General features: G+C 52.9%; 2 protein-coding genes across 5 annotated transcripts; both read right to left on the reverse strand.

The window, feature by feature from the left end:
* Nucleotides 1–4,215: 4,215 nt before the first annotated feature.
* On the reverse strand, nt 4,216–8,705 carry LAT (linker for activation of T cells). Of its 4 annotated transcripts, none has more exons than XM_070779854.1 (11): nt 8,663–8,705; nt 8,076–8,103; nt 7,917–7,951; nt 7,590–7,659; nt 7,392–7,456; nt 7,123–7,300; nt 6,952–7,052; nt 5,135–5,197; nt 4,841–4,903; nt 4,645–4,719; nt 4,216–4,480 (listed from the first exon to the last, which is right to left on the reverse strand). In XM_070779854.1, the coding sequence occupies exons 3-10, from the start codon at nt 7,930–7,932 to the stop codon at nt 4,661–4,663; spliced, it is 615 nt and encodes a 204-aa protein (XP_070635955.1). In that variant the 5' UTR covers nt 7,933–7,951; nt 8,076–8,103; nt 8,663–8,705; the 3' UTR covers nt 4,216–4,480; nt 4,645–4,660. The 4 variants fall into 4 exon arrangements, with proteins under 4 accessions (XP_070635955.1, XP_019843666.1, XP_019843665.1 ...); XM_019988107.2 differs by lacking the exon at nt 8,663–8,705 and adding an exon at nt 8,296–8,656; XM_019988106.2 differs by lacking the exon at nt 8,663–8,705 and adding an exon at nt 8,296–8,656 and having other exon boundaries at nt 7,392–7,453; nt 8,076–8,181.
* A 555-nt stretch (nt 8,706–9,260) lies between these two features.
* On the reverse strand, nt 9,261–17,849 carry SPNS1 (SPNS lysolipid transporter 1, lysophospholipid). Its single transcript, XM_019988102.2, has 12 exons — nt 17,237–17,849; nt 17,075–17,140; nt 15,300–15,436; nt 13,976–14,127; nt 13,818–13,884; nt 12,885–13,030; nt 12,106–12,261; nt 11,605–11,794; nt 11,168–11,233; nt 10,566–10,664; nt 9,880–10,051; nt 9,261–9,600 (listed from the first exon to the last, which is right to left on the reverse strand). The coding sequence occupies exons 1-12, from the start codon at nt 17,475–17,477 to the stop codon at nt 9,506–9,508; spliced, it is 1,587 nt and encodes a 528-aa protein (XP_019843661.2). The 5' UTR covers nt 17,478–17,849; the 3' UTR covers nt 9,261–9,505.
* Nucleotides 17,850–22,871: the final 5,022 nt, after the last annotated feature.

Genomic DNA, 22,871 nt, shown 5'->3' on the forward strand with positions numbered 1-22,871 from the left:
TTCTTCCAAGTGGAAGCCTGCAAAAGCTTTAGGTCTATGTCTTATGGGCTTAACACCCTCAGTGGACAACCTACTAGGAACTCTTCCCCATTAGTTCTACCCAAAGTCTCAGGAATGTGTCTCATTGGCCTAAATTTGGGCATGTGCCCTTTTATCAACCAATGACTGTGGTCAGGGGGTGGGATATAATGAATGATTGGCCAGTTCTGGGTCACAGGCACATCTAAGACTTCAATTCCACCTGAGCCACATAGACATTTCAAATCCAGGTGGCATCATTGAAAGAAGGCATGGATACAGACAAGGAAAAACAAAAGAGGTCTTCTGTAGACATTAAAAAGGTGGCCAGCAAAATGCTAATAATAACATTTTTTAAAGGTTCTGAAGTCAAATATATGTGGGGAGTACTAGGTTAGACAAAGAGTCACAGGAGCCCTCAGAGCCAGGAACTCATCAAAGTGCATCCGACCCTGCCAGAAGGATTCAGAGAAGGCGGTTTTCCCAAACTCTTCTGAATGCAGAATGCTTTCTTGAGAAGCTTCTCCCAGGATTTATGGGCCATACAGTGCATTTTGAGAAAAATGGGATTGCCCCAAGCTCTTTATTTATGGCTACACTGGGTCTTTGTTGCTGCATGCAGGCTTTCTCTAGTTGCAGAGAGTGGGGCTACCCTCCAGTTGAGGTGAGCAGGCTTCTCATTGCAGTGACTTCTCTTGTCGCAGAGCACGAGACTCTAGAGCACAGGTTCAATAGTTGTGGTGCACGGCTTAGTTCCTCTGCTGCATGTGGGATCTTCCCGGACCAGGGACTGAATCTGTGTCCCCTTCGTTGGCAAGTGGATTCTTAACCACTGGACCACCAGGGACGTCTCAGCCCAAGTTCTTGTAGCAGGCACTGACAATGCCTTGTCAGTCTGCACCTCCTCACCATTTCAGGGTGCAGTGGCCCACGCATCTGCCAGAACCTGCCTTCCTCTGTTCCAGGCTTGCTGGGGCCACGGAGCCCACTGTGTCCACATAGGTGGGAGGCCAGAAGTTCTAGAGAATAAACATCCCCGGCTTCTCCTGGAATTGCCCTCAGTGGTAACTGGTGGGAGATGTTGTCAAACACCTCAGCTCCCTCCCAGGGCAGCATGGCTCACACCCACCCACTACACTAGGCTCCCAGCCCGCCCCCGCTCCTCTCCTCACCAGGCTGTTGACTGCAGGGGAACTGGCTCTTTCATACACCCTTTGTTAGCTGCCATCTCTTTCCTATCTCACTTTCCTGTCATTGTTTTTGGGACCACCTCCCAAATAAACTATTTCACTGGGACCCCTGTCTCAAGGACTGCTTCTGACACTAAATCTAGAGAGCTGTTACCTCCTGATGGCCTTTTTTCTTTAATTATTATTATTTTTTAATGTTTAATTTTATGGTGGTGGTGGTTTAGTCACTAAGTCATGTCTGACTCTTGCAACCCTCTGTCTCCAGACAAGAGTGGGTTGCCATTCCCTTCTCCAGTGGACCTTATATATTTCCCTGATGGCCGGACTTCCCTTAGACTTTTAATTATATTTGTTTTATATTTATTTGGCTGTGCCAGACCTTAGTTGCGGCGTGCAGGCTCTTTAATCTTCCTTGCAGCACGAAGGATCGCTAGTTGCAGCACTTGGGGTCTTCCAGTTGAGGCATGGGGAATCTTAGCTGTGGCATGTGGGATCTAGTTTCTGGACCAGGGGTCAAACCCAGGCTCTCTGCATTGGGAACGTGGAGTTTTAATCATCAGGCAAGTCTGGACCATCAGGGAAGTCCCCAAACTCAGGAGAGTGGCTGTACACCTATGTATCAGACCTTGCTTAAAAACAAGACATTATACATACCATGAAGGCCCTCTTGAACCCCTTCCCAGGAACCCTCCCACTCTGGCCTGTGGTAACAACCACTCTCATGAGTTTGGTATTCCTCATTCCTTTATCTTTTATTTTTTGACTGAGCTGAATAGCTTGTGGGATACTTAGTTCCCTGACCAGGGATTGAACCCAGGCCCACAGCTGTGAACGTATGGAACCTTAACCACTGGACCACCCGAGAATTCCCTCGTTTGCCTGTCTTGGTATCTTTGCATATATGTGTATCCCTGGACAACATATACAGATCTTTCATGTATCATTTTTAAGTTTATATAAATAAAACCATTTGTTTTCCTTTGCCCACTCCACATCCTGTTGGTGATATTCATCGGAGTTGACAGATGTTGCTCCAATCCAGTTTTCTCTGCTGGTGGGTTTCCACCGTGTCACTAGACTGCACCTCCGCTGCCCACTCCCCCAGTGACGGCCTCCGCCGTGTCCACTGTGGGCCATTACAATCTGCCCTGAGCCCCTGGGGCCCACTCCCTTAGCCCACGTGCTGGTTTGTCCAGGTTTATACCCAGGGATTTGCTAGGCAAGGGGACACACCGTCTTCTTGACAGATGCTGCTAGATGACCCTCAGGGTGACCGCACCAACATAACCTTTTGGTAAACTCTTTCTGTGCCTCAGCCCAGGCAGGAAGGTGCCTCTGCCCTTTAACGGCATTTGGAATTATTTCAGGTTTGGGTTGTTTCATTTATTTATTTATTTGGCTATGCCGCAAGGCATGTGGGATGTTAGTTCCCAAACAGCTTGTGGTTATCTTAGTCCCTAGACTAAGGGATTGAACCCATGCCCCCTGCAGAGAAAGTCCACAGTCTTAACCAGTGGCCTGCCAGGGAAGTCCCCCTCTGCCTTGTAACTACCTCCAAACCAAATGACTTAATGCCACCTGTTGACATCTAGCTTGTCAAGCCCCTCCCCAGACCTCCTTCCCCCACTTTTACAACGGGCCTCTCACAACCTCCCCGCCTGGGGCAGCCAGCAGCTAGTATAACACCCAGAGCAAAGGTGTTGCCAGCAATGATTCTGAAGACCAACAGGCAAACATCTCACCGTAGATTTGCCATTCTGGCTGTTTGCCTCTGGGCAAACTGCTTTTCCTCTCTGAGCCTGCATTTTCTCACCTGCAAAATGGGGATACGAGATAGGCACCTTCACTGACAACAGGGGCATGATGATGATAAAATAAGCCGGGAGATGCGACAGGCGCTCCACAGATGAGCTGTGACTAGCTATCACCTTTGGAGCCCACAGCTTTGCAAAGGATGCCAACGACTCTGCATCTCACTCAGGCCTACTCTGGTTGTGTAAGACAGAAACCCCCCCCATTAAGCTGGTTGAAGGAAACTGGTCATTTATTGGCTCAAGTAACTGGCAGTCGGAGGGGATGTCTATCTTCAGCTTGGACTGGGTCCAAGCATTCTGACACCCCCAGGAAGCCAGCCCTGCCCATCTCCAGGCCGTCTCTCCCCTCCATGCTGGCTTCGTTCTCGGGAGACTCTCCAGGTGGCGGGGCTCCAGGGCCACGTTCTCCCTGCTCCACGACTGCCGTGAACAAGAAAGCTTCTCCTTCCTGATGCTTCTCACCCACATCCAGCGCTGGGCCTCATTCTGACCAGGTTGTCACGCGCTTGCACAGGGAAGCCAGTCACAACAACCAGGGTATCCACCAGACCCTGCGACTTGGAACAGGGTCTCAGAACAGCAATCGTAGAATCACCACTTGGGAGCTCCTTAGGAATGCAGAGTCCATCCAGGCTCCATCCCAGATTGACTGAATTTGAATCTGCATTTTAGCAAAACCCCCCCAAGTCATTTGTATATCCAAGCCTGAAGAAGACTGCGCTGCCCGTTAACATTTTCAGTCGCTTAGACAATTTTTTAAAGTTCTGTTTTATTAAGAACCACAAAAATTAAGAATTAAGAAGGTCCTCTGAGGTCAGTGAGTCAACTCCTTTGTTTTAAAGATGGAGAAACTGGGAGCCAGTGGGGAAGGTCTTGCCCACCCAGTGCTTTCCCATACCCCCTTCTCCCATCATCACAGTCGTCGCCTGCCACTTCCAAGGACTATCTCGTGGGCAGATGTGTCTGAGCCCCAGGAGTGCCAGTCGGGGTCAGAAACAGCCTCACTCAGAAAGCAACGAATCCCAGGCTTCAGTGCAGTCACTCACACGTACCTGGTCAGGACCCTTGGGAGCACGAAGGGCCTGTGAGAATGGAGATCCAGAAACACACATGCATTCACACAACCACACAAGCCTTCAGACACAGCCCACCCTCACCCTGACTCCGACCCACTGGCCAGCCAAAGCCAAGAGTACTGCAGACCGCACCAGCCTTTATTCTCTGACAGAGTAGGGCTGGGGCCGGGGTGGTTCACTCTCAGGCTGTGTCAGAAGGTGCAGAGTTCGGGGCCCACAGAGACTGGACCCCAAAGTGACAATAAGTTAGGGGGAAAATTCTCAGGCTTTTGTCAGGCCGCAGCCGGGGCAGGTTGCCAAGTGGGGCCCCGTAGAGCCACCGCCAGCCGCTCAGCTCAGCACTCCCAGGCGAGGCTGGTTCCAGATCAGGCACGGCCGCACACTGAAACACAAGAGGACAGGGAGATGGGGAGGGGCTGTGAGTCGGGGAGAGTTGTCGGTGGGGGTCAGAGGGGGTCCCAGAGTCAGACAGAGAGGGCTGAGAGGGTGGGAAGGGTCAAGGGCCTGCAGGCCCAGGGCAGGGCTGGGGCGGGCAGGGCCTCTCACCAGGCCCTCAGTTCAGCTATAGATTCTCGTAATCTGGAGCTTCCTCGTCCTCCACCTCCTGGGAATTCTGGGTGTCTGTGAGGGAAGGGGAGGCTGCTCTTCAGCTCATAAAGCGAACCCACCCCTATCTCCAAGGCGGCTCCCTCAGGGTCTGCCCCACCTCCCCCACCCCCTCCACACACACACAGACACACACCAGGCTTGGTTTTCGCCCCGGGCTGCAGCTCCTGGGACACATTCACATATTCCCGACTCCCATCTGTGGGGACAGATCAGAAGGTGGGACAGCCACACCCAAAGGGGGACAGGTCACACGGAGGATGAGAGAGCAAGAGGACACCCAGGCAGAGGGCGAGGGAGCCACGGGGGGCAGGGGACTGGAGACACCCACCCCAGGATGGCATGAGAGTAAGGATGGGGTAGGGGCAAGAGGGAGGGAGGGAGGGATGGCAGACCCCAGGAGGGCATCAGGAGGGCCCCCCACACTCACTCAGAGATGCGTCGGCACTCTCCTCACTCTCAGGAACATTCACGTAATCTTCCCCTGACTCCACTAGAGGAAAAGCATGGGTGCCCCGGGGACTGTTACCCAGACCCCCCAAATGCAGACACCCAAGACTTCCCACATAACCAGCCCGAGACGCCTGCATACAGGAACCCCCACCACCACCCAGAGATCACGCCCACCATCAGCCCGGAGTGGTACAGAGAGGCTGGCCCTGTGACGCCCATGGCCATGGAGAGAACCTGGGCAACTTAACCAGAACTGATCAGAGAAAACAGAATTGTGGGAGGAGAGGCAACAGACCCCAGCACATCCCCCAGGCTGGCGAGCAGGGACACAGGGAGCAGCTCGGGGCGGTGGGGCTGGGCGACACGTGTGGAGAAGGAGACAGCACGCAAGGCTGGGTGGTGTCAGGGGCGTCATCAGCCCCATTGGCTCCTCCTCCTCAGCCAGGCGTGCCCTGACCCCCTCTCCTGTCCTCGTCCCTTCCTGGTGCCTCGCGCCATTGACGCCATCTTATTCTTTCAGGGGTTGACTTATTTTCTCCATGAGGCTGTGGACAAGCAGGTTTCAGAGCCAGAATGCCCAGGTTCAAGTCCAGCCTCAGCATTAACTAACCTCAGATGATCTACCTAACCTCTCCAGCCCTCGGTTTCGTAAAATAGGGTGAGGAACGGTACCCACCGCAGAGGGGTGTTGTGAAAATGTGAATTGAATAAAATAAGGTCTGTCATATAGTAAGTGCTGCCAATCTTCTGTTAAATACACAAATCATTGTACAGATGGGACAAATGAGAGGCAGGAGGGGAAGGGAGAAGCTCAAAAGCCCCTGGGAATTATGAGGTTTAATATTAATAAGTTGGTCGGGAAGATCCCCTGGAGAAGGAAATGGCAACACGCTCTAGGATTCTTGCCTGGGAAATCCCGTGGACAGAGGAGCCTTCTGGGCTAAGTCCACAGGGTTGCAAAAGAGTCGGACATGACTCAGTGACTAGATAACACCAAATACACATAAAACTCTTAGCAGCACATGTACTAGGCCCTCAGTAATGTGAGCTGCGTTAATCACAACTTTATCTCATTAGCAGTGATTATTTCAGGGGCAACCAGTAAGTATGCTGGATGAATTGTGTGAGTGGATGGATGAACATGAGTGAGTGAATGAATGAATGAAAATAAGCACCTGGACAGATGGTTTGGGGCCCAAGAGAGAGGCCATGAGCTAGAGAGGATCTGGATGGCAAATAAAGTCAGGGTGTGGACACGATGGCACAGAGCAAGCATAGAAGGAAGAGAGTAACGGACACTGAAGATCACAAGACACTGATAAAAGCCTCCAAGAGGCAGGATGAAACCAAAACGAAGAGCGAAAAGTAGCCCAAAGGAAACTGAAACAGCACTGGAAGCAGAAGAAAACTTTCCAAAGAAACCCAAAAAAGACAGCTGATCATCACTATCCTTCAAGATTTGCAAGATGATATCGCCTTCATGAAACAAGAGAGGAGGCTCTGAGAAAGGAATATTCAGAAATGAGGGAAGAGCTTTTGGACAAGAAAGACAAAAGCTCGGAGTCAAAAGAAGAATAGAGTCAAGGAAATCTTGCAGACAATAAAGGCAAACGACAAAGAGGGAAGAGGAGAGAAAAGAAAAGAAGACTGGAGCCGGAAGTCCCCTAGCTGAAGGACAGGAGGGCTAGAAAGAGAGAAGCGAGAAGATGGAGGGCCGCAAGGATCCAGGAAGAGAGGGAAGACCCGAGGCGCCGCAGCACGGAGGGGCAGGGAGTGGTCAGACGGCCGACTCACTGGAGAAGGCGCTGTCTCGGAGGCCGGGTTTGCTGGACGCAGGAGCCGGTGAGACGGCGTTGCCAGTGCTGGTGGCCGGGTCCCTGTCAGGAAGCACCACCCTGCGGGAGTCAAGGGTCAGGTGAGCGAGCAGCCCTGGCCTCGGCCCCCACCTCCCGCCTGGCCACTCACAAGTAGCCCTCGTTGTTATAGTCTTCTTCATAGTCATCTTCATCTGCATCCTCACAGGCTGCCTCTGGGGGTGACCACACAGGGTCAGCGGAGCCCAGGATGGGTCTCAGCCGCCTCCCAGCTGGGGCCACAGGGGTTCCAGTCACACCCTCGTTCTCGTAGCTGGCCACGCTGTTGGCTGCAGAGAGAGCGCGAGAAGGAGACTGAGTCAGCTCAGAGGGGGCCTTTGCCCAGAGGCCCCAGCCCTGTGGGTCTCGCTCCACACTTACCACTATCTGAGTCCTGCCGGGACGATGCCATACAGTGGGAGCCTCCGAGGGGCTGCGGGGACCTTCTGGATGTCAAAGGTCAGAGGTCATGCTGGGATGGGGCTCTAAGGGGAGAGGGCTTGCAACAGGGCAAGAGGCCCCCAATCCGAGGAGGTGAGGGGGTAAAGGGGGGGATTTGGCAGGGGGAGCGGTACTTACGGGATGGGGAGCAGGTCTGGCTGGCTCGGGAGCGGATAGGGAGTGGTGGATGGCCGTGGGACGAGTGTGGCTGAGGACACAGTACCAAGCTGAAGGAATGACTCCACACCTCACGCCCCTACCCTGGACAAGGCCTCAAAGGGCAGACTGACCCCTGCCACCTCTGGGGCCCTGGAGAGGCCTGGGCAGAGGGACACCATCTCCCTCCCCACCCCCAGCTCAGGCCATGTGGGCGGCCACAGGGGGGAAATAGAACATAGGCACACGCTCTCCCAGGCCAGGGGACCCTCTCCCCGAACTCAAGGGAGGGGACACTCATGTACTCACGAGGCAGTTTGATCATGATGCTACTTGGGGTCAAACTGGCAGGAGAGACACAGCAGGTCAGCAGCTGGGAGAGGCCCTGGACCCCACCCCAGTCCCCCAGGGGCCCAGCCCCACACTGGGCGTTGAGGGAGTCGAACGGGGTCGACAGGGCGGACTCACCTATCGGAGACGGCAGTGTCATATGAGCCTGGGGAAGAGAAGGCCCGTGAGGCAGGAAAAGAGGGTGACGAGGGCAGAGGGTGATGGAGTATGGGGCTCTCAGCGTCTCCGCGTGCAAGAAAGAGTTACAGACAGTTAAAGGGAAAGAAGGGATCAGAGAATGGAGTGAGGATCCCTGGCATTGTCTGGGCATCTGGTCAACCCACCGGCACCCACTCACCTGGCAGCTCCCGGCAACGTACACACAGAGCCATCAGCAACACAGCCAAGAGAGGCAGCAGCAGGGGCCCCAGCACGTAGACAGCCGGGCTGACCGCCTCCATCTGCTTGGACCAGGCCCAGCTGCTTGCTGCACACCCCTCCACACAGAGAAGCAGCAGGGCAAGGGCCAGGCCGGGAAGGGTACCGGCGGCCAGCTGGGAGCCTAGTGGAGGCGGGGGTTCCTCTGGATCCCCTCCCCTCGCTGGGCTGAGCGGGCGTCAGCGCTGGCTCTGGAAGACCCTGGACCCCAGGGTGGTCAGGCCAGGGCCTGGGCTGGAGTCTGGGGCACCAGCCACCCCTACACAGACCCTGTGCCCCAGCCCTACCTGCCCCTCGCTCCACGCCCGCCTCTCCTCAGCGCCTGCCTGCCTGTGGCAGGAAGCTGTGGTGAGCGCCGGGTGAGGGCAGGAAATCATCGGGGCTCAGCCGGCTGCACCCGCCCCCTTCCCACCCCCACTCAGCCAGTGAGGAGGGGGAGGAGGCCACCTCAGGAGCCACCCTGGGCCCTCCAGAAGGGTCAGCTGGTCTCCCTGGCAAGGGGCAACTCATACTGGGGGGAGGAGGGAAAGATGTTTACAGGCTGGCCAGCGGCTGTGGCCTCCACAGCCATGGCTCACAGAGGCAGCAAGGAGAGGCTCCAACACCGGGAATTCTGAGGGGCCCCCAGTGTGCCCACCCCCACCTCGCCCAGGCCGGCCTGCTAAGGAGGGCGGGCTCTAGGGGAGACACGGGCATGACTCACGGTCACACAAAGCCAGCTCACTCCACCCCAATGCTCACCGGCCCAGAAGGACAGGGCTTTGCCCCAGGGCCCACGGGGGTCACCCAACAGCCCCTGGGACCCTGGGCCTAGAGAGGGGGCATCTCCCACCATCCAGAGGTCAGAGGTCCCTAACCCAGAGAGACTCCAGCAGGCACTTGGGGTTCTGGCTACAAATTTTATTCAGTTACAAATAGCACCGAGCCCCAGGGCTGCTCCAGGGGCAGGGGCTCCCCCGTCCCGAGCCCCCAGTGTCCCCACTTGGCCACCCATGTAGTGTGTGGGAGCTGGAACATGGCCCAAGGCCCCTCCCAGAAAATGGGCTAGCCGAGGAGTTGGGCCCCGGGCACCTCCCAGGGTGGGCCCAGGGCCAGCTGTGATAGGTCTGCAGATAGCAAGCGGTGATCCCTCAGATAAGCACGCTGGACACAGGGACCCGGGTGGAGCGTCCTCGCTGGGGCACCACGATCCGGTCATCGGTGGGCCCAGTTTCAGGCAACAGACCTGCCGGGGAAGAGAATCAGAGCCAGGGCTGGATGGAAAGACAAACACAGGCCCAGGGAGGGGACAAACAAGCAGTGGCAAATGGACAGGGCAGCAGAGCTGGGCACACAGCAGGGTATAAGCTCATGGGTCAGGCAGCCCCGAAGCCAAGGAAGGGGAGGGCTGAGGACTAAGAGAGGCCAGGTACACGGGGCTGGGCGGGCAGACAGACGGACCAGCAGGCAGCATCATGAAGCTAGACAGGGAGCTGTGGACGGACAGAGGGGAGGCCCGACCGACCCTGCACGTGCAGCTGAGCCTGCCGGCGGTCGCTCTCGATGAAGATGGCGGTGCCCAGGAAGGCCGCGCCCCCGAGCGCCCCCACAAAGGCGCAGAGCATGAGAGAGAACTGCAGGGCCCGGAACTCGGACAAGAAGGAGGGGGGCCAGTCCCGGCGCAGGCGGTCAGAGATCTGCAGGGAGACAGGGAAAGAAAGGTCAAGAGAGGGACTTCCCTGGCGGTCCAGTAGCTAAGACTTGGCCTTCCAGCGCAGGGGGTGCGGGTTCGACCCCTTGTCCGGGAGCTAAGATCCCGCATGCCTCACAGCCAACAAACCAAAACATAAAAAAGAAGCAATACTGTAACAAATTCAACAAAGACTTTGCAGAATTTTTCATCAAAAAAATTTTAAAAAAAGAAGGAAAAGAAAAGTCAGAGGAAAGAGGCATGGAAAGGAAGCCCCCAAACTCCAGAAGAACAAAGAAGACTTAAGCCAGGACCTCACCGGCGGAAATCTACCAAGACAAAATCCTGCCGGCAGAGCTGAGGCTTCGAGGTGAGGGGTGCCTGGCACTGGGACTCGGATGCCTCACTTGGACTGGACCCTCTTATTTGGCCTGTGCTCAGGCCGCTGGCGACTGGCTGGTGCCAGGAACGTAGGGTGCCCCTGAAGCCTACCCCAGGCCTGGCCAAGAGGTCCTGCTCACCGAACCAATGAGGTACGGGCTCCCAGCATCACCCAGCAGGTGGGACAGTACAATCTGGAAGGCTTCGGCAGTGGAGCGTCGTGTGGGGATCACCACGTACTGGTGGGAGAGAGGAGCAGGAGGCAGAGGGTAAGGACAGGACCGAGGCACACCCCAGGCTGACATCAGGGGAACCCCAGCTCAGAGGTGTGGCTGGGATGAAGGGCAGGGCAGGCCCAAACTACAGGCCCACTTGGGGCTGGAAGTCAGTCTCAGGACTACGTTCTGAAAAAGGGGTGACCATCACAATTCAAGACAAGTGAGGTTCCCTATGGGGCTTCCCAGGTGGCCCTAGTGGTAAAGAATGCACCTGCCAATGCAGGAGACATAAGAGACATGAGTTCAAGCCCTGAGTCAGGAAGATCCCCTGGAGGAGGGCATGCAACCCACTCCAGTATTCTTGCCTGGAGAATCCCATGGACAGAGGAGCCTGGAGGGGTACAGTGTCCATAGGGTTGCAAAGAATCGGACACAACTGAAGCGACTTAGCACACATGAGGTTTCCTACCCACCGCCCGCTCCCATCCGCCACTGGGGTAACCTTGGGCCAGCCACCTACTTACCAGCAGAATATCAGCCACGATGGCCCAGTTCATGGACAATAGTGTCTCTCCAATAAAAATGAAAATCTGGAGGATGGGAGGTAGGTGGTGAAGGAGGGGGCATGGGGTGGGTCTCACCACAACATGAGCAGATATGTGGAGGGCTCACCAGGTACCAGGGCCCTCTGTTAACTCCTTTAACCTGTTAACTCTGTTAACCCTCACAACACCCGCAGGAGACAGGTGCTAATAGCAATCCCATTTTACAGCAGTTGACACTGAGCTCAGAGAGGTTAAGTCACTTGCCCAATGTCACACAGCTAAGAATGGCCAGAGCTGAGATGCAAACCCAGGCATTCCTGCTCCAGAGTCGGCTCTGACCCCAATCCTGCCCCTCGGTGCACCATCCCTCCACCCTGGACCCAGACCACCCCCCTAGATACCCGCTGGCTACTCACATAGGTGGCCACGATGCTGCCACGGGCGCAGGCGAGGGCCAGGAAGAGGAAGGGCGCAGAGCCCAGGAGGCCAGCAGCACAAACCAGTGGGTCAGCCCGGGGGTTGGTGCGGCGGAGGCGGCGGCTGATCTCCACACCGAGGCCCACACCCAGGACCCCGGTGAGGCAGGTGATGAGTCCGAAGATGAGGCTAGGGGAGGGGGATGAAAAGGGGGGCTAGTCCTTCTGCCTGGCAAGCCCCCTAGCCTCACCCCCAAGGCCCAGAGATGGTCCATCGCAGCCACGCTCACAACCCAGGTCTATCTAGGCACAGAACCCCATGGCACACAAAGCTCCAAGAGGAAGACACCTACTCCCAGACCAGGAAACCGAGACTCTGCGAGAGGAAGTAGCTGTGGAGTCAGGATTCAGACGCTCCTTGCCTGAGTCTGAATCACAGACCCTCTCCACTTCATCCCCTGCCACCTGCAGGGCCCCCCAGCCCAGTCCCCATCCAGGTACCTGTCAGAGGAAGAGCAGGAGTCTCCAGGAAGGCAGGGTGGGGTCTCCCCCAAGACCACACGGGAACGCAGCAAGAAAGCAGGGGCCCAAAGAGCCAGGGAGCCCGTGACAAAGGCCACAGCAGTGAAACCAAGGGAAGACAGGATGAAACTGGGACTGTAGACAATCAGGAGGGAGGAAGTTAGACTCCACTGAGGTATCAGGGTCAGAGACCTCTGTTCTTCCTCTCTGGCTTATTTGAATTATCTGGGCACTGGGTGTAATGGTTGTCCCAGCTCCCAGGATCTGGGCCTGTAATTCAAGCAGCTGCCACAAAGGGGCCAAGGTGATAGCATTCCTTGCCTTGGGGTAGGGTCAGCTGATAGAACACACAAAGACCACACCCAAGTAAATCTCAAAACAGACCCCAGGGCATCCCTGGGGGCCTCAGATGTTAGGTTAGGATGGAACTAAACTCAGATCAAACCAGTCAGTTTCCAGTAAAGGAAATCAGTCCTGAATATTCATTGGAAGGGCTGATGCTGAAGTTGAAACTCCAATACTTTGGCCACCGGATTTGAAGAACTGACTCACTAGAAAAGACCCTGATGCTGGGAAAGACTGAAGGCAGGAGGAGAAGGGGACGACAGAGGATGAGATGGTTGGATGGCATCACCGACTTGATGGACATGAGTTTCAGCAAGCTCCTGGAGTTGGTGATGGACAGAGAAGCCTGGCGTGCTGTAGTCCATGGGGTCACAAAGAGTCGGACATGACTGAGCGACTGAACTGAAACTCACTTTCTTGCCAGAGCCCTCAGATCTGCCCACCACGACGTGGGGTTCAGGGGTGGTGAGTCTGAGTGGCGCTCCACAGCTCCCCTTGGTGGCTCCTGTACTACCAGGAACAGCAGCACAACAGCCAGCACTCCTAGACCTGGCGTCACCTGGGGAAAGAGTGGGCTTCAGGAAGGGAACAGACTGGGAGGTACTCAGCCCTGGGGAATGAGAGACCATAAGGGTGTGTAAAGGCAAGACCTCAAACAACCAGTGAGTGCTTGCTCAAGGAAGTTAAACCTGTGACTGAGGGGAGGGATGACTGTCACGGTCAATGGATCCCGTTTCTGCAAGCCTAACTACTCCCTCCTTGGCAACCACGGACTTTCCCTAACTTTCTTTTGGGAAACCACTCCCTACATCTCTCTCAACTCATTTGGTTCAAACAGGGTGGGGCTTGAAACCCAGACTTAGCCAACAAGAGTCACATTAACCTCCCAGGCCTTGGTTGATTCAGTGGAAGGCATGTGACCTGCATTCATCTAATCAGACACCATCCAGGACTACTACTCAAGGATCCAGGCTGCTAAAGTTTGTAAGTGGGAAGATAAACATGTGGAGCTTTTATTTGCTTGAGAATGAAGATAACACTGAAGAAAGTAGAGCTGAGAAAAAAGATGAGCAAATTCCTGGGACAGTGTGGGTGTCCTGATCCAGCTTTACCTGAAGCTCACCCTGGGACTTTCCAATACAGTCCCATTAGGGGGCTTACAGTTTACAATGGCTTCTATCACCTGTAACCAAGAGTTTTATCTAGTGTGTGGCTTCATAGTGAGGGCAGCTAGGCTTCCCGCAGGCTTAGCAGAGTGAGTAATGCCTTAAAAGGGGGGTGCCTGAAGGTAAAAAAGGGTCAGTGAGCATATTGCTGACCTTCCCCCAGGCTGTGACCCAACTCACCCGCAGAGCCCAGTGCCAGTCTCCGGCCACATCCTTCACTTTGGAGCCTGCAATGTAACCCAGACCACTGGGGAAAGAGGGTGCGGGAGGAGACAGCTGGTCAGTCACGTCCCAGGCGAGGCCCTCCTGCCTCCCTATCAGGCTCGAGGTCCACTCACCTGCCCACTGGGATGGCAAAGTAGAAGACGCTGAGCATCCGACTCCGCTGGTCTGCCACGAAGAGGTCAGCGATGAGGGTGGGCGCGATGGTGGAGTAACTGGCCTCCCCAACCCCTACCAGGCCCCGGGTCAGGAGGAGCAGCCAGAATCGCTGGGGAATGAGATATGGGGGAGGTGGCACCCCGCGCTGCGGCCAGCCTCCCCGCCAATCTCACCAGCCCGCTCTGGGGAGGTGGCGGGGATGGCAGGAGAGGCCTGGGGTTCAGAAGCAAACAGACCTGAGCTTGAATCCTGGCTCCACTACTTACTAGCTGTGACTTTGAGAAAGCAACTTAACCTCTCTGAGCCTCAGTTTCCTTATCTGCAAAAGGGGATAATAACAACAACTTGTTCACATAACTACTGTGAGAACTGGACCACCAAAGGTCTATTCATTATTTTGCACCTATTGGTGCAAAATAAATCTTTATTTCTATCTCGTCCACCCATCCAAGACACCCCAGTAGTGAATAATGATCTTAGGTGGGGGTTTACTTGTCTGCCAAAGACACTAGAAGCTAAGGACAAGGCACGATCACCCAAGGAGAGTACGTAGTGTCCAGGGCTGAGGAGACAGAGTCCCAGGGCAGAGAGTGACAACAGACAGAGGAGAGTTTAAAGGAGTAAAGAAGCAACAGCCAGAGAGTCGGGGCAAAAACCAGAATAGGGGAGTCAGAGAAGTCAGAAGAGTTTCCGGAAGGAAGAAGTGGGTCAACAGAGCCAGAGGCTTCCAGGAGATTAAGGGAGAACAGGCCTAGGAAGTTGGGAGCTACAGTTAGCAATTGAGAGGGCCCTGTTGACTTTGGCAATGGAGTGGTGGGGGCAGGTAAGCCAGCCGTGCTCAAGGCGAGAGTGAGAGGAGAGGAAGTACAGGCAAAGCAGAGCCTTTGACCGGTTGCCCCTTCACCCAGACTGGAGCTGGGTAAGGGGGCCTTTGGGGAAGTCTGGCTAGGAAAAGGAAGACAAACAGAGGGCAGTCGGGTAAGGTTTTTCCCATGGCAGAGGAACAGGAGCGTTTGGTACGCAATGGAAGGAGTCAATCGCCAGTCAAAGGGCGAGAGGGGATGATGGACAGAAGAAGGTTCTGGAAGAACAGGGGAGAGGATGGGGTGGGCAGATGATTCAGGCAGGCAAGGGATAAAAGATGGTATGGACCAAGGGAAGCACACAAGCTCCGCAGGCCCACTCTGCAGTGACTCCAAAGAGCAGCAGCGAAGACTGATGGGAGGGCTGGGGCAGGGGGTGGGGGTGGGGGTGCGAGCAGGAACCAGCATGGGACCTCACCTCTCTGGGGATGAAGGACGACCCCAGTGTCACCAGAGACCAGAAGGCAATGCCCCCGCACATGAGATACTTCCGATTGTACCTGTCACCCAGGTAGCCAAACACAGGTGCCAACACCATGTAACTGGAGATGAACACTGAGGGGAAGCAGAGAGTCACAGCCCAGCCTCAGTACCCCGACCCCAGCCTCCACCCCAGCTTGGGAGTATGAAGAGGGATAGAACAACTCCCAATCCTGAAACCATCACAGCTTCCTTCTGGGGTGTGGATGGATTGGGGCTGGGGGAGTAGTCGTCCAACCCCGTCTGCAATGTCTTTCAAATCTTCCACTGTAGAATGGATGGCCCAGCTGACTTATCCTATCCTCCATACCCTGGCCCGAAATCTTATCTGATCCACCCCTCCCTACCTCTCCAACCTCACACTTATCCACATTTCCACTTTGCACCAATGGCCCAACTGCCAAGTTCAATACCAACTTAAGGCTTTGGTATTGAAGGCTATGGAGATGCTGTCCTCTCCATCTCTCAATCTCTCCTCTCCCCTGAGCTTCACAGACCTCAGCTTCTTTACCTTCCCAACCACCACATATCCAATCTCTATCTCATCTACTCTGTCTTCTTTGACATAACAGTTATTCCTATAGAATACTACCTCATTATTAGTTTAGGGACTGTTGCCCGCTCATGCACAGCAAAATGTTAGCTCCAGAAGAAAAAGACCTTGCCTGTAATGGGCATGACTGTGTTTCCATCCCTTAACACAATGCCTGGCACAAAACAGGTGCCCAGCAAACATAAGGTGAATGAAAACATGAACAAGGTTGCCAAGAAAGACCTGTTTCTTCCCTAACTCAACAACTCTTTGGAGCTGGGCAGAACTGGACCTGTGATCCCATTCTCATTCCATCCAACTTTGGCTTAAATATCTCCATTTCCTTAGTGGCCTGGAGTGGAGCAAAAAACACTGCAAGACCTTGTTTCAAACTCTTCTTCTGCCTCAAACTCGTTGTATGACCCTAAGCAAGTCTTAACTTTTCTCCAAGCCTCAGTTTCTTTATAAAAGTATAGCTTTAAAAATATTTTTTCTTTATAAAAATACTACCTACTTCCTTTATAAAATAAGAATAATAACCCAGATTCTTTGGCTGATAAAAGGATTAGAAGACAATGAGACTAAGAGGTCTTGCCATGCTCTTTGGATGTCATCAGCACTCCCTCCAGAGCCTGGCACAGGTAGGTGCTCAGAAATGAATGAAGGAGGGAAGGAAGGTAAAGAGGAGTAGGTCTTGGCTTTGCCTCTCCCACAAATCCCAAAGTTCTGAACAAGTAACACTCACCTCTTCCCCTCCTGCTACTATTTACTGGGTGCCTACCATTTGCCGACATTGCACAATCCACTTCACAGGCATTACCTCATTTAATCCTCACATCAGCCCTAGGAGGTGAGTTTGGTTATTATGAGTTCCATCTCACCCACAAGGAATGTGAGGCTTAGAGAAACCGAGGGCCTTACCTACCATCACATTCAGTGAAAAGCTGATGTTTAAACCCATGTCGGCCTAAATACCATTACACTAAACTGACTCCCTCTTGAAATCTCTTTAAATGTGGTGTCCTATTCAAACAGGACAGCTTCAGGGTAGAGTCGAGGCCATCTCCCCTAGCTCTGGCCACAGTACCTCCCAAAAATGAGGCCCCAGGCAGGCCAGCATGTGGCCTCAAGGAGGGCAGGACAGAAAGAAGAGCCGCTGTGTGTGCCTAGCCTCCACTTACCGGTCTGGATGAGGCCGGAGCTACCGTCTCCGATGTCGAAGAACTGCTCAATGTCCGGAAGGACTCCTGGGAAGGAGAAGACTCAGGATGGGCCGTCCGAGGCAGCCCCACTCAGGACCCCGCTCCCTTCCCCTCTTCTAACTTTCTCCCAGAAGTCAGTACCAGCCACGGTGAAGCGGTCCATGTAGTTGAGGAGATTGATGTAACACAGCACGGCCACTATGAGAGCCGAATGGCCCGAAGACAAGCCCGTGATGCGCTGCAGTCCTTCCTGGTCCGGGACCGCGGGATCCTCGGACTTCGGGTTCCCCATGGACCCCGGCAACCCTGGGGTGCCGGGCGCCGGCCCGTCGTCCGTGTCATCCGCCTGGCTGAGGAAGGGCGCGGTGTCGGACCCGGACATGGTCCCGGTGGGCCGCGGGTCCCACCGACGATCCCACCTGCGAGAGGAGGAGGCTGGAGAAAGGAGGGAACCCAGGCGAGGGAGATGTGCCTGGACACACGAGAGGAGCTTGCCCCGAAGCACAGAGCCGGGGGATGGCAGCCGGGCTCTATCATGCGTCCCCGCGCCGGCGGACACACCGCGCGGAGGGGACCAGTGGAACTCGGGTGAGATCGGAGACAGGAAGGGGTTGAAGAGAGTTTGTGATCCTCTGCTCCCCGGTTGAGGCCACCCCTCGGCCCGGGTAGGAGCCCACTTGCACTCGCGGTCGCTCAGCCAGGGTGCTGCAATACGGCCACCGCCATGTTGCCAAAGAGCCTGTCATGTGACCCTGGAGCAGGGGCTGGGGCGGTAGACGCCCGGGCGCCGGCGCGGCTACGGAAGCCGAGCGCGCCCCTGCGGCCTCGCAGCCTCTCCCGTGTCAGGTGACTCGGGCCGCTCGCTGGGGTCCTCCGCCGGCTGCGTTCCCGCCGCGACCAGCGACCTAAAGGTGTCTGGGTGAACTGGTGCAGTGCCTCCCCGCTCCGAATCTCTGGCTTCCTTATCTGCAGCGCTACTGGGCAGACCTCTTATCGAAGGAGATCAAAAGAGATAATGGAGCCTTTAAAGGTTCTGGAAGTAGTAAACATCTCTCATTTCAGTTCAGTCGCTCAGTCGTGTCCGACTCTTTGCGACCCAATGGCCTCTAGACGTGCCAACAAACAGCTCTTACTCTCTCCCCCACGGTGTCCAGGTTGGGGCTTTCATACGTGTTGGATGAATAAATGAATGGTGAACAGCGCGACCCCGTCCCTACTTCTCCAGTTCCCCAACCCAACTACCGGTAAACCCCTGAACTTTCCCAGCGGATGTTGAAGAAAGCATCCCTAGACTCCACCTTCTGGAGCCAGTGTGTCCTCACCTCCCAGCGGGACCAAGGTCCTTGCGCCCTCAGATGGTCTCACTTGAAATAGGCAGGGGATAAGGACTGTGGCTCAGACCACGAACTCCTTATTGCCAAATTCAGACTTAAATTGAAGAAAGTAGGGAAAACCACTAGACCATTCAGGTATGACCTAAATCAAATCCCTTATGATTATACAGTGGAAGTGAGAAATAGATTTAAGGGACTAGCTCTGATAGAGTGCCTGATGAACTATGGACGGAGGTTCGTGACATTGTACAGGAGACAGGGATCAAGACCATCCTCATGGAAAAGAAATGCAAAAAACCAAAATGGCTGTCTGGGGAGGCCTTACAAATAGCTGTGAAATGAAGAGAAGCGAAAAGCAAAGGAGAAAAGGAAAGATATAAGCATCTGAATGCAGAGTTCCAAAGAATAGCAAGGAGAGATAAGAAAGCCTTCCTTGGCGATCAGTGCAAAGAAATAGAGGAAAACAACAGAATGGGAAAGACTAGAGATCTCTTCAAGAAAATTAGAGATACCAAGGGAACATTTCATGCAAAGATGGGCTCAATATAAGGACAGAAATGGTATGGACCTAACAGAAGCAGAAGATATTAAGAAGAGGTGGCAAGAATACACAGAAGAACTGTACAACAAAGATCTCCACAACCAAGATAATCACGATGGTGTGATCACTCACCTAGAGCCAGACATCCTGGAATGTGAAGTCAAGTGGGCCTTAGAAAGCATCACTATGAACAAAGCTAGTGGAGGTGATGGAATTCCAGTTGAGCTATTCCAAATCCTGAAAGATGATGCTGTGAAAGTGCTCACTCAATATGCCAGCAAATTTGGAAAACTCAGCAGTGGCCACAGGACTGGAAAAGGTCAGTTTTCATTCCAATCCCAAAGAAAGGCAATGCCAAAGAATGCTCAAAGTACTGCACAACTGCACTCATCTCACACGCTAGTAAAGTAATGCTCAAAATTCTCCAGGCCAGGCTTCAGCAATATGTGAACCGTGAACTTCCAGATGTTCAAGCTGGTTTTAGAAAAGGCAGAGGAACCAGAGATCAAATTGCCAACATCCGCTGGATCATGGAAAAAGCAAGAGAGTTCCAGAAAAACATCTATTTCTGCTTTATTGACTATGCCAAAGCCTTTGACTGTGTGGATCACAATAACTGTGGAAAATTCTGAAAGAGATGGGAATACCAGACCACCTGACCTGCCTCTTGAGAAACCTATATGCAGGTCAGGAAGCAACAGTTAGAACTGGACATGGAACAAAAGACTGGTTCCAAATCGGGAAAGGAGTACGTCAAGGCTGTATACTGTCACCCTGCTTATTTAACTTATATGCAGAGTACATCATGAGAAACGCTGGACTGGAAGAAGCACAAGCTGGAATCAAGATTGCTGGGAGAAATATCAATAACCTCAGATATGCAGATGACACCACCCTTATGGCAGAAAGTGAAGAGGAACTAAAAAGCTTCTTGATGAAAGTGAAAGAAGAGAGTGAAAAAGTTGGCTTAAAGCTCAGCATTCAGAAAACGAAGATCATGGCATCTGGTCCCATCACTTCATGGCAAATAGATGGGGAAACAGTGGAAACAGTGTCAGACTTTATTTTTGGGGGCTCCAAAATCACTGCAGATGGTGACTGCAGCCATGAAATTAAAAGATGCTTACTCCTTGGAAGGAAAGTTATGACCAACCTAGATAGCATATTCAAAAGCAGAGACATTATTTTGCCAACAAAGGTCCGTCTAGTCAAGGCTATGGTTTTTCCAGTGGTCATGTATGGATGTGAGAGTTGGACTGTGAAGAAAGCTGAGCACTGAAGAATTGATGCTTTTGAACTGTGGTGTTGGAGAAGACTCTTGAGAGTCCCTTGGACTGCAAGGAGATCCAACCAGTCCATTCTAAAGGAGATCAGTCCTGGGTGTTCATTGGAAGGACAGATGCTAAAGCTGAAACTCCAATACTTTGGCCACCTCATGCAAAGAGTTGACTCATTGGAAAAGACTCTGATGCTGGGAGGGATTGGGGGCAGGAGGAGAAGGGGACAACAGAGGATGAGATGGCTGGATGGCATCACCGACTCGATGGACATGAGTCTGAGTGAACTCCGGGAGTTGTTGATGGACAGGGAGGCCTGGTGTGCTACAATTCACGGGGTCACAAAGAGTCAGACATGACCGAGTGACTGAACTGAACTGAACTAAGGAGACTGCTTTCCAATTAGTGTTGGAGAAGACTCTTGAGAGTCCCTTGGACAGCAAGGAGATAAAAGCAGTCAATCCTAAAGGAAATCAACCTTAAATAATCATTGGAAGAACTGATGCTGAAGCTGAAGCTGCAATACTTTGGCCACCTGATGCAAAGAGCTGACTCATTGGAAAAGACCCTGATGCTGGAAAAGATTGAGGGAAGGAGGAGAAGGGGGCAACAGAGGATGAGACAGTTGGATGGCATCATCAACTCAATGGGCATGAGTTTGAGCAAACTCTGGGAGATAGTGAAGGACAGGGAAGCGTGACGTGCTGCAGTCCATGGGGTCAAAAAGTGTCAGACATGGCTCAGTGACTGAACAACAAGGAGGCTCCTAGCCCCAAGGGGACTTGAACACAACAGAGCCCTGGCACCAAAACAGCTTGGTTCTTAAGCATCTGCTCACCCCAAATCGCCAAGCTACAGTTAATAAACATACACTCTAAGTAAAACTAGTGTTGTCGTTTAGTTGCTAAGTTGTTTCCGACTGTTTAGTGACCCCATGAACCACAGCCAGCCAGGCTCCTTTGTCCATGGGATTTCCCAGGCAAGAATACTGAGGCTTCTCCAGGGGATCTTCCTGACCCAGGGATTGAACCAGAGTCTCCTGCATTGCAGGTGGATTCTCTACCACTTAGCTACCCAGGAAGTTAACACTCGTTGAACTGTAGGTTTAAAATAAGTAAACGCTTAGGCATGTAAATTAAATTCCATTAAGCACCTCTGGACATGAATGCAAATAAAACTTTCTGGTTATAAAGACAAATATTTTGATGCTAATTGGTTCTGGCAAATGGGAAAAATATTTGATTCTTCACCAAGTACAGGTACCTTTTATTTTATTTTTGGCCATGGGGTATATTAGTTCTCCAACCAGAGGTTGAACCCATGCCCTGCAGTGGAAGTGAGGAGTCCTAATCACTGGACTGCCAGTGAGTTTCTCCAGGTGTCCTTTAATTTTATGGATGTCACAATTAAAATTCCTTTAAGGTCAGATAAATAAGATTAAAATTCCTTTAAGGTCAGATAAATAAATACTGTATGAAACCATACAGGTCTATTGGTTTCAACTGGAGCCCAACTTTTTGCTCTGGAAATTGTGGTTTGTGAAATATAAGTACATGTGGAATTTTTTGGGAAAAAAAGTTCATCTATGACAAGTGTCACAAAAAAAGAAGTCTGGCATATGGTGTTATAAGGACCTGATATCAGGGGCATTTGACCTGGTCAGGGAAGTTTGATAGCCTCTCTGAGGAAGTGGTCCTTGAGCTCTGCAAACAAAATAAGAGCACTTAGCCCTCAAGCCTGGTCTTCCCTGGTGGCTCAGACAGTAACAAATCTGGCTGCAATGTGGGAGAGCTGGGTTCAATCCCTGAGTCAGGAAGATCTCCTGGAGAAAGAAATGGCAACCCATTCCAGTATTCTTGCCTGAAAAATCCCATGGACAGAGGAGCCTGATGGGCTACAGTCCATGGGGTTACAAAGAATCAGATACCACTGAAGGTCTAACACTTTGATTTCACTTTTCGAGCCTAGAGCCCATGCTCCACAACACAAGAAGTCCCCGTGTGCCTCAACTAGAGAAAAGTCCGTGGGCCACTCTGAAGACCTACTGCAGCTGGGAAAAAGTTAAAAAAAAAAAAAGAAGCATCTCAACATCGTACAAAGATTAACCTGCCGCAGCTGCTGACCAACAGCACACGTGGTGTTCAGACGAAGAGATTAAGTTGATAATCAGGTGAAGCACTTTGTGCTCCAGACAGAGGAAGTTAAGGATAATAGGATGCTCTGGGATTGGAATTAACAGGCTGTTAGGTAGTTAATACTCATTTCAAGAAGAGTTTTAATGAACCCTGATGGGTGCATCTTCCCGTACATAGAAAAGTACTATAATCATTAATTTGAGAAAACTGTTCTGTTTTTTGTTGTTCTTGTTTTCTGTTTTTGTTTGTTTGGGACCACACCTTGGGGCGTGCGCGATCTTAGTTCCCTGACCAGGGATCAAACCCGTGCCCCCTGCAGTGGAAGCATGGAGTCCCAACTGCTGGACCGCCAGGGAAGTCCCCGAGAAATCTGTTCTTTGTGACTGTCAGTAATCTTTTACCAAAAAGTATACTGACAGCTTGTATTTCCTGACCAAAATATATACATGTAAATTGGCCTTGCCTGCTAGCTCTTTGGAGCAGTTTCTC

This window comes from Bos indicus, chromosome 25 (genome assembly GCF_029378745.1).
Source record: "Bos indicus isolate NIAB-ARS_2022 breed Sahiwal x Tharparkar chromosome 25, NIAB-ARS_B.indTharparkar_mat_pri_1.0, whole genome shotgun sequence".
NCBI lineage: Eukaryota > Metazoa > Chordata > Mammalia > Artiodactyla > Bovidae > Bos > Bos indicus.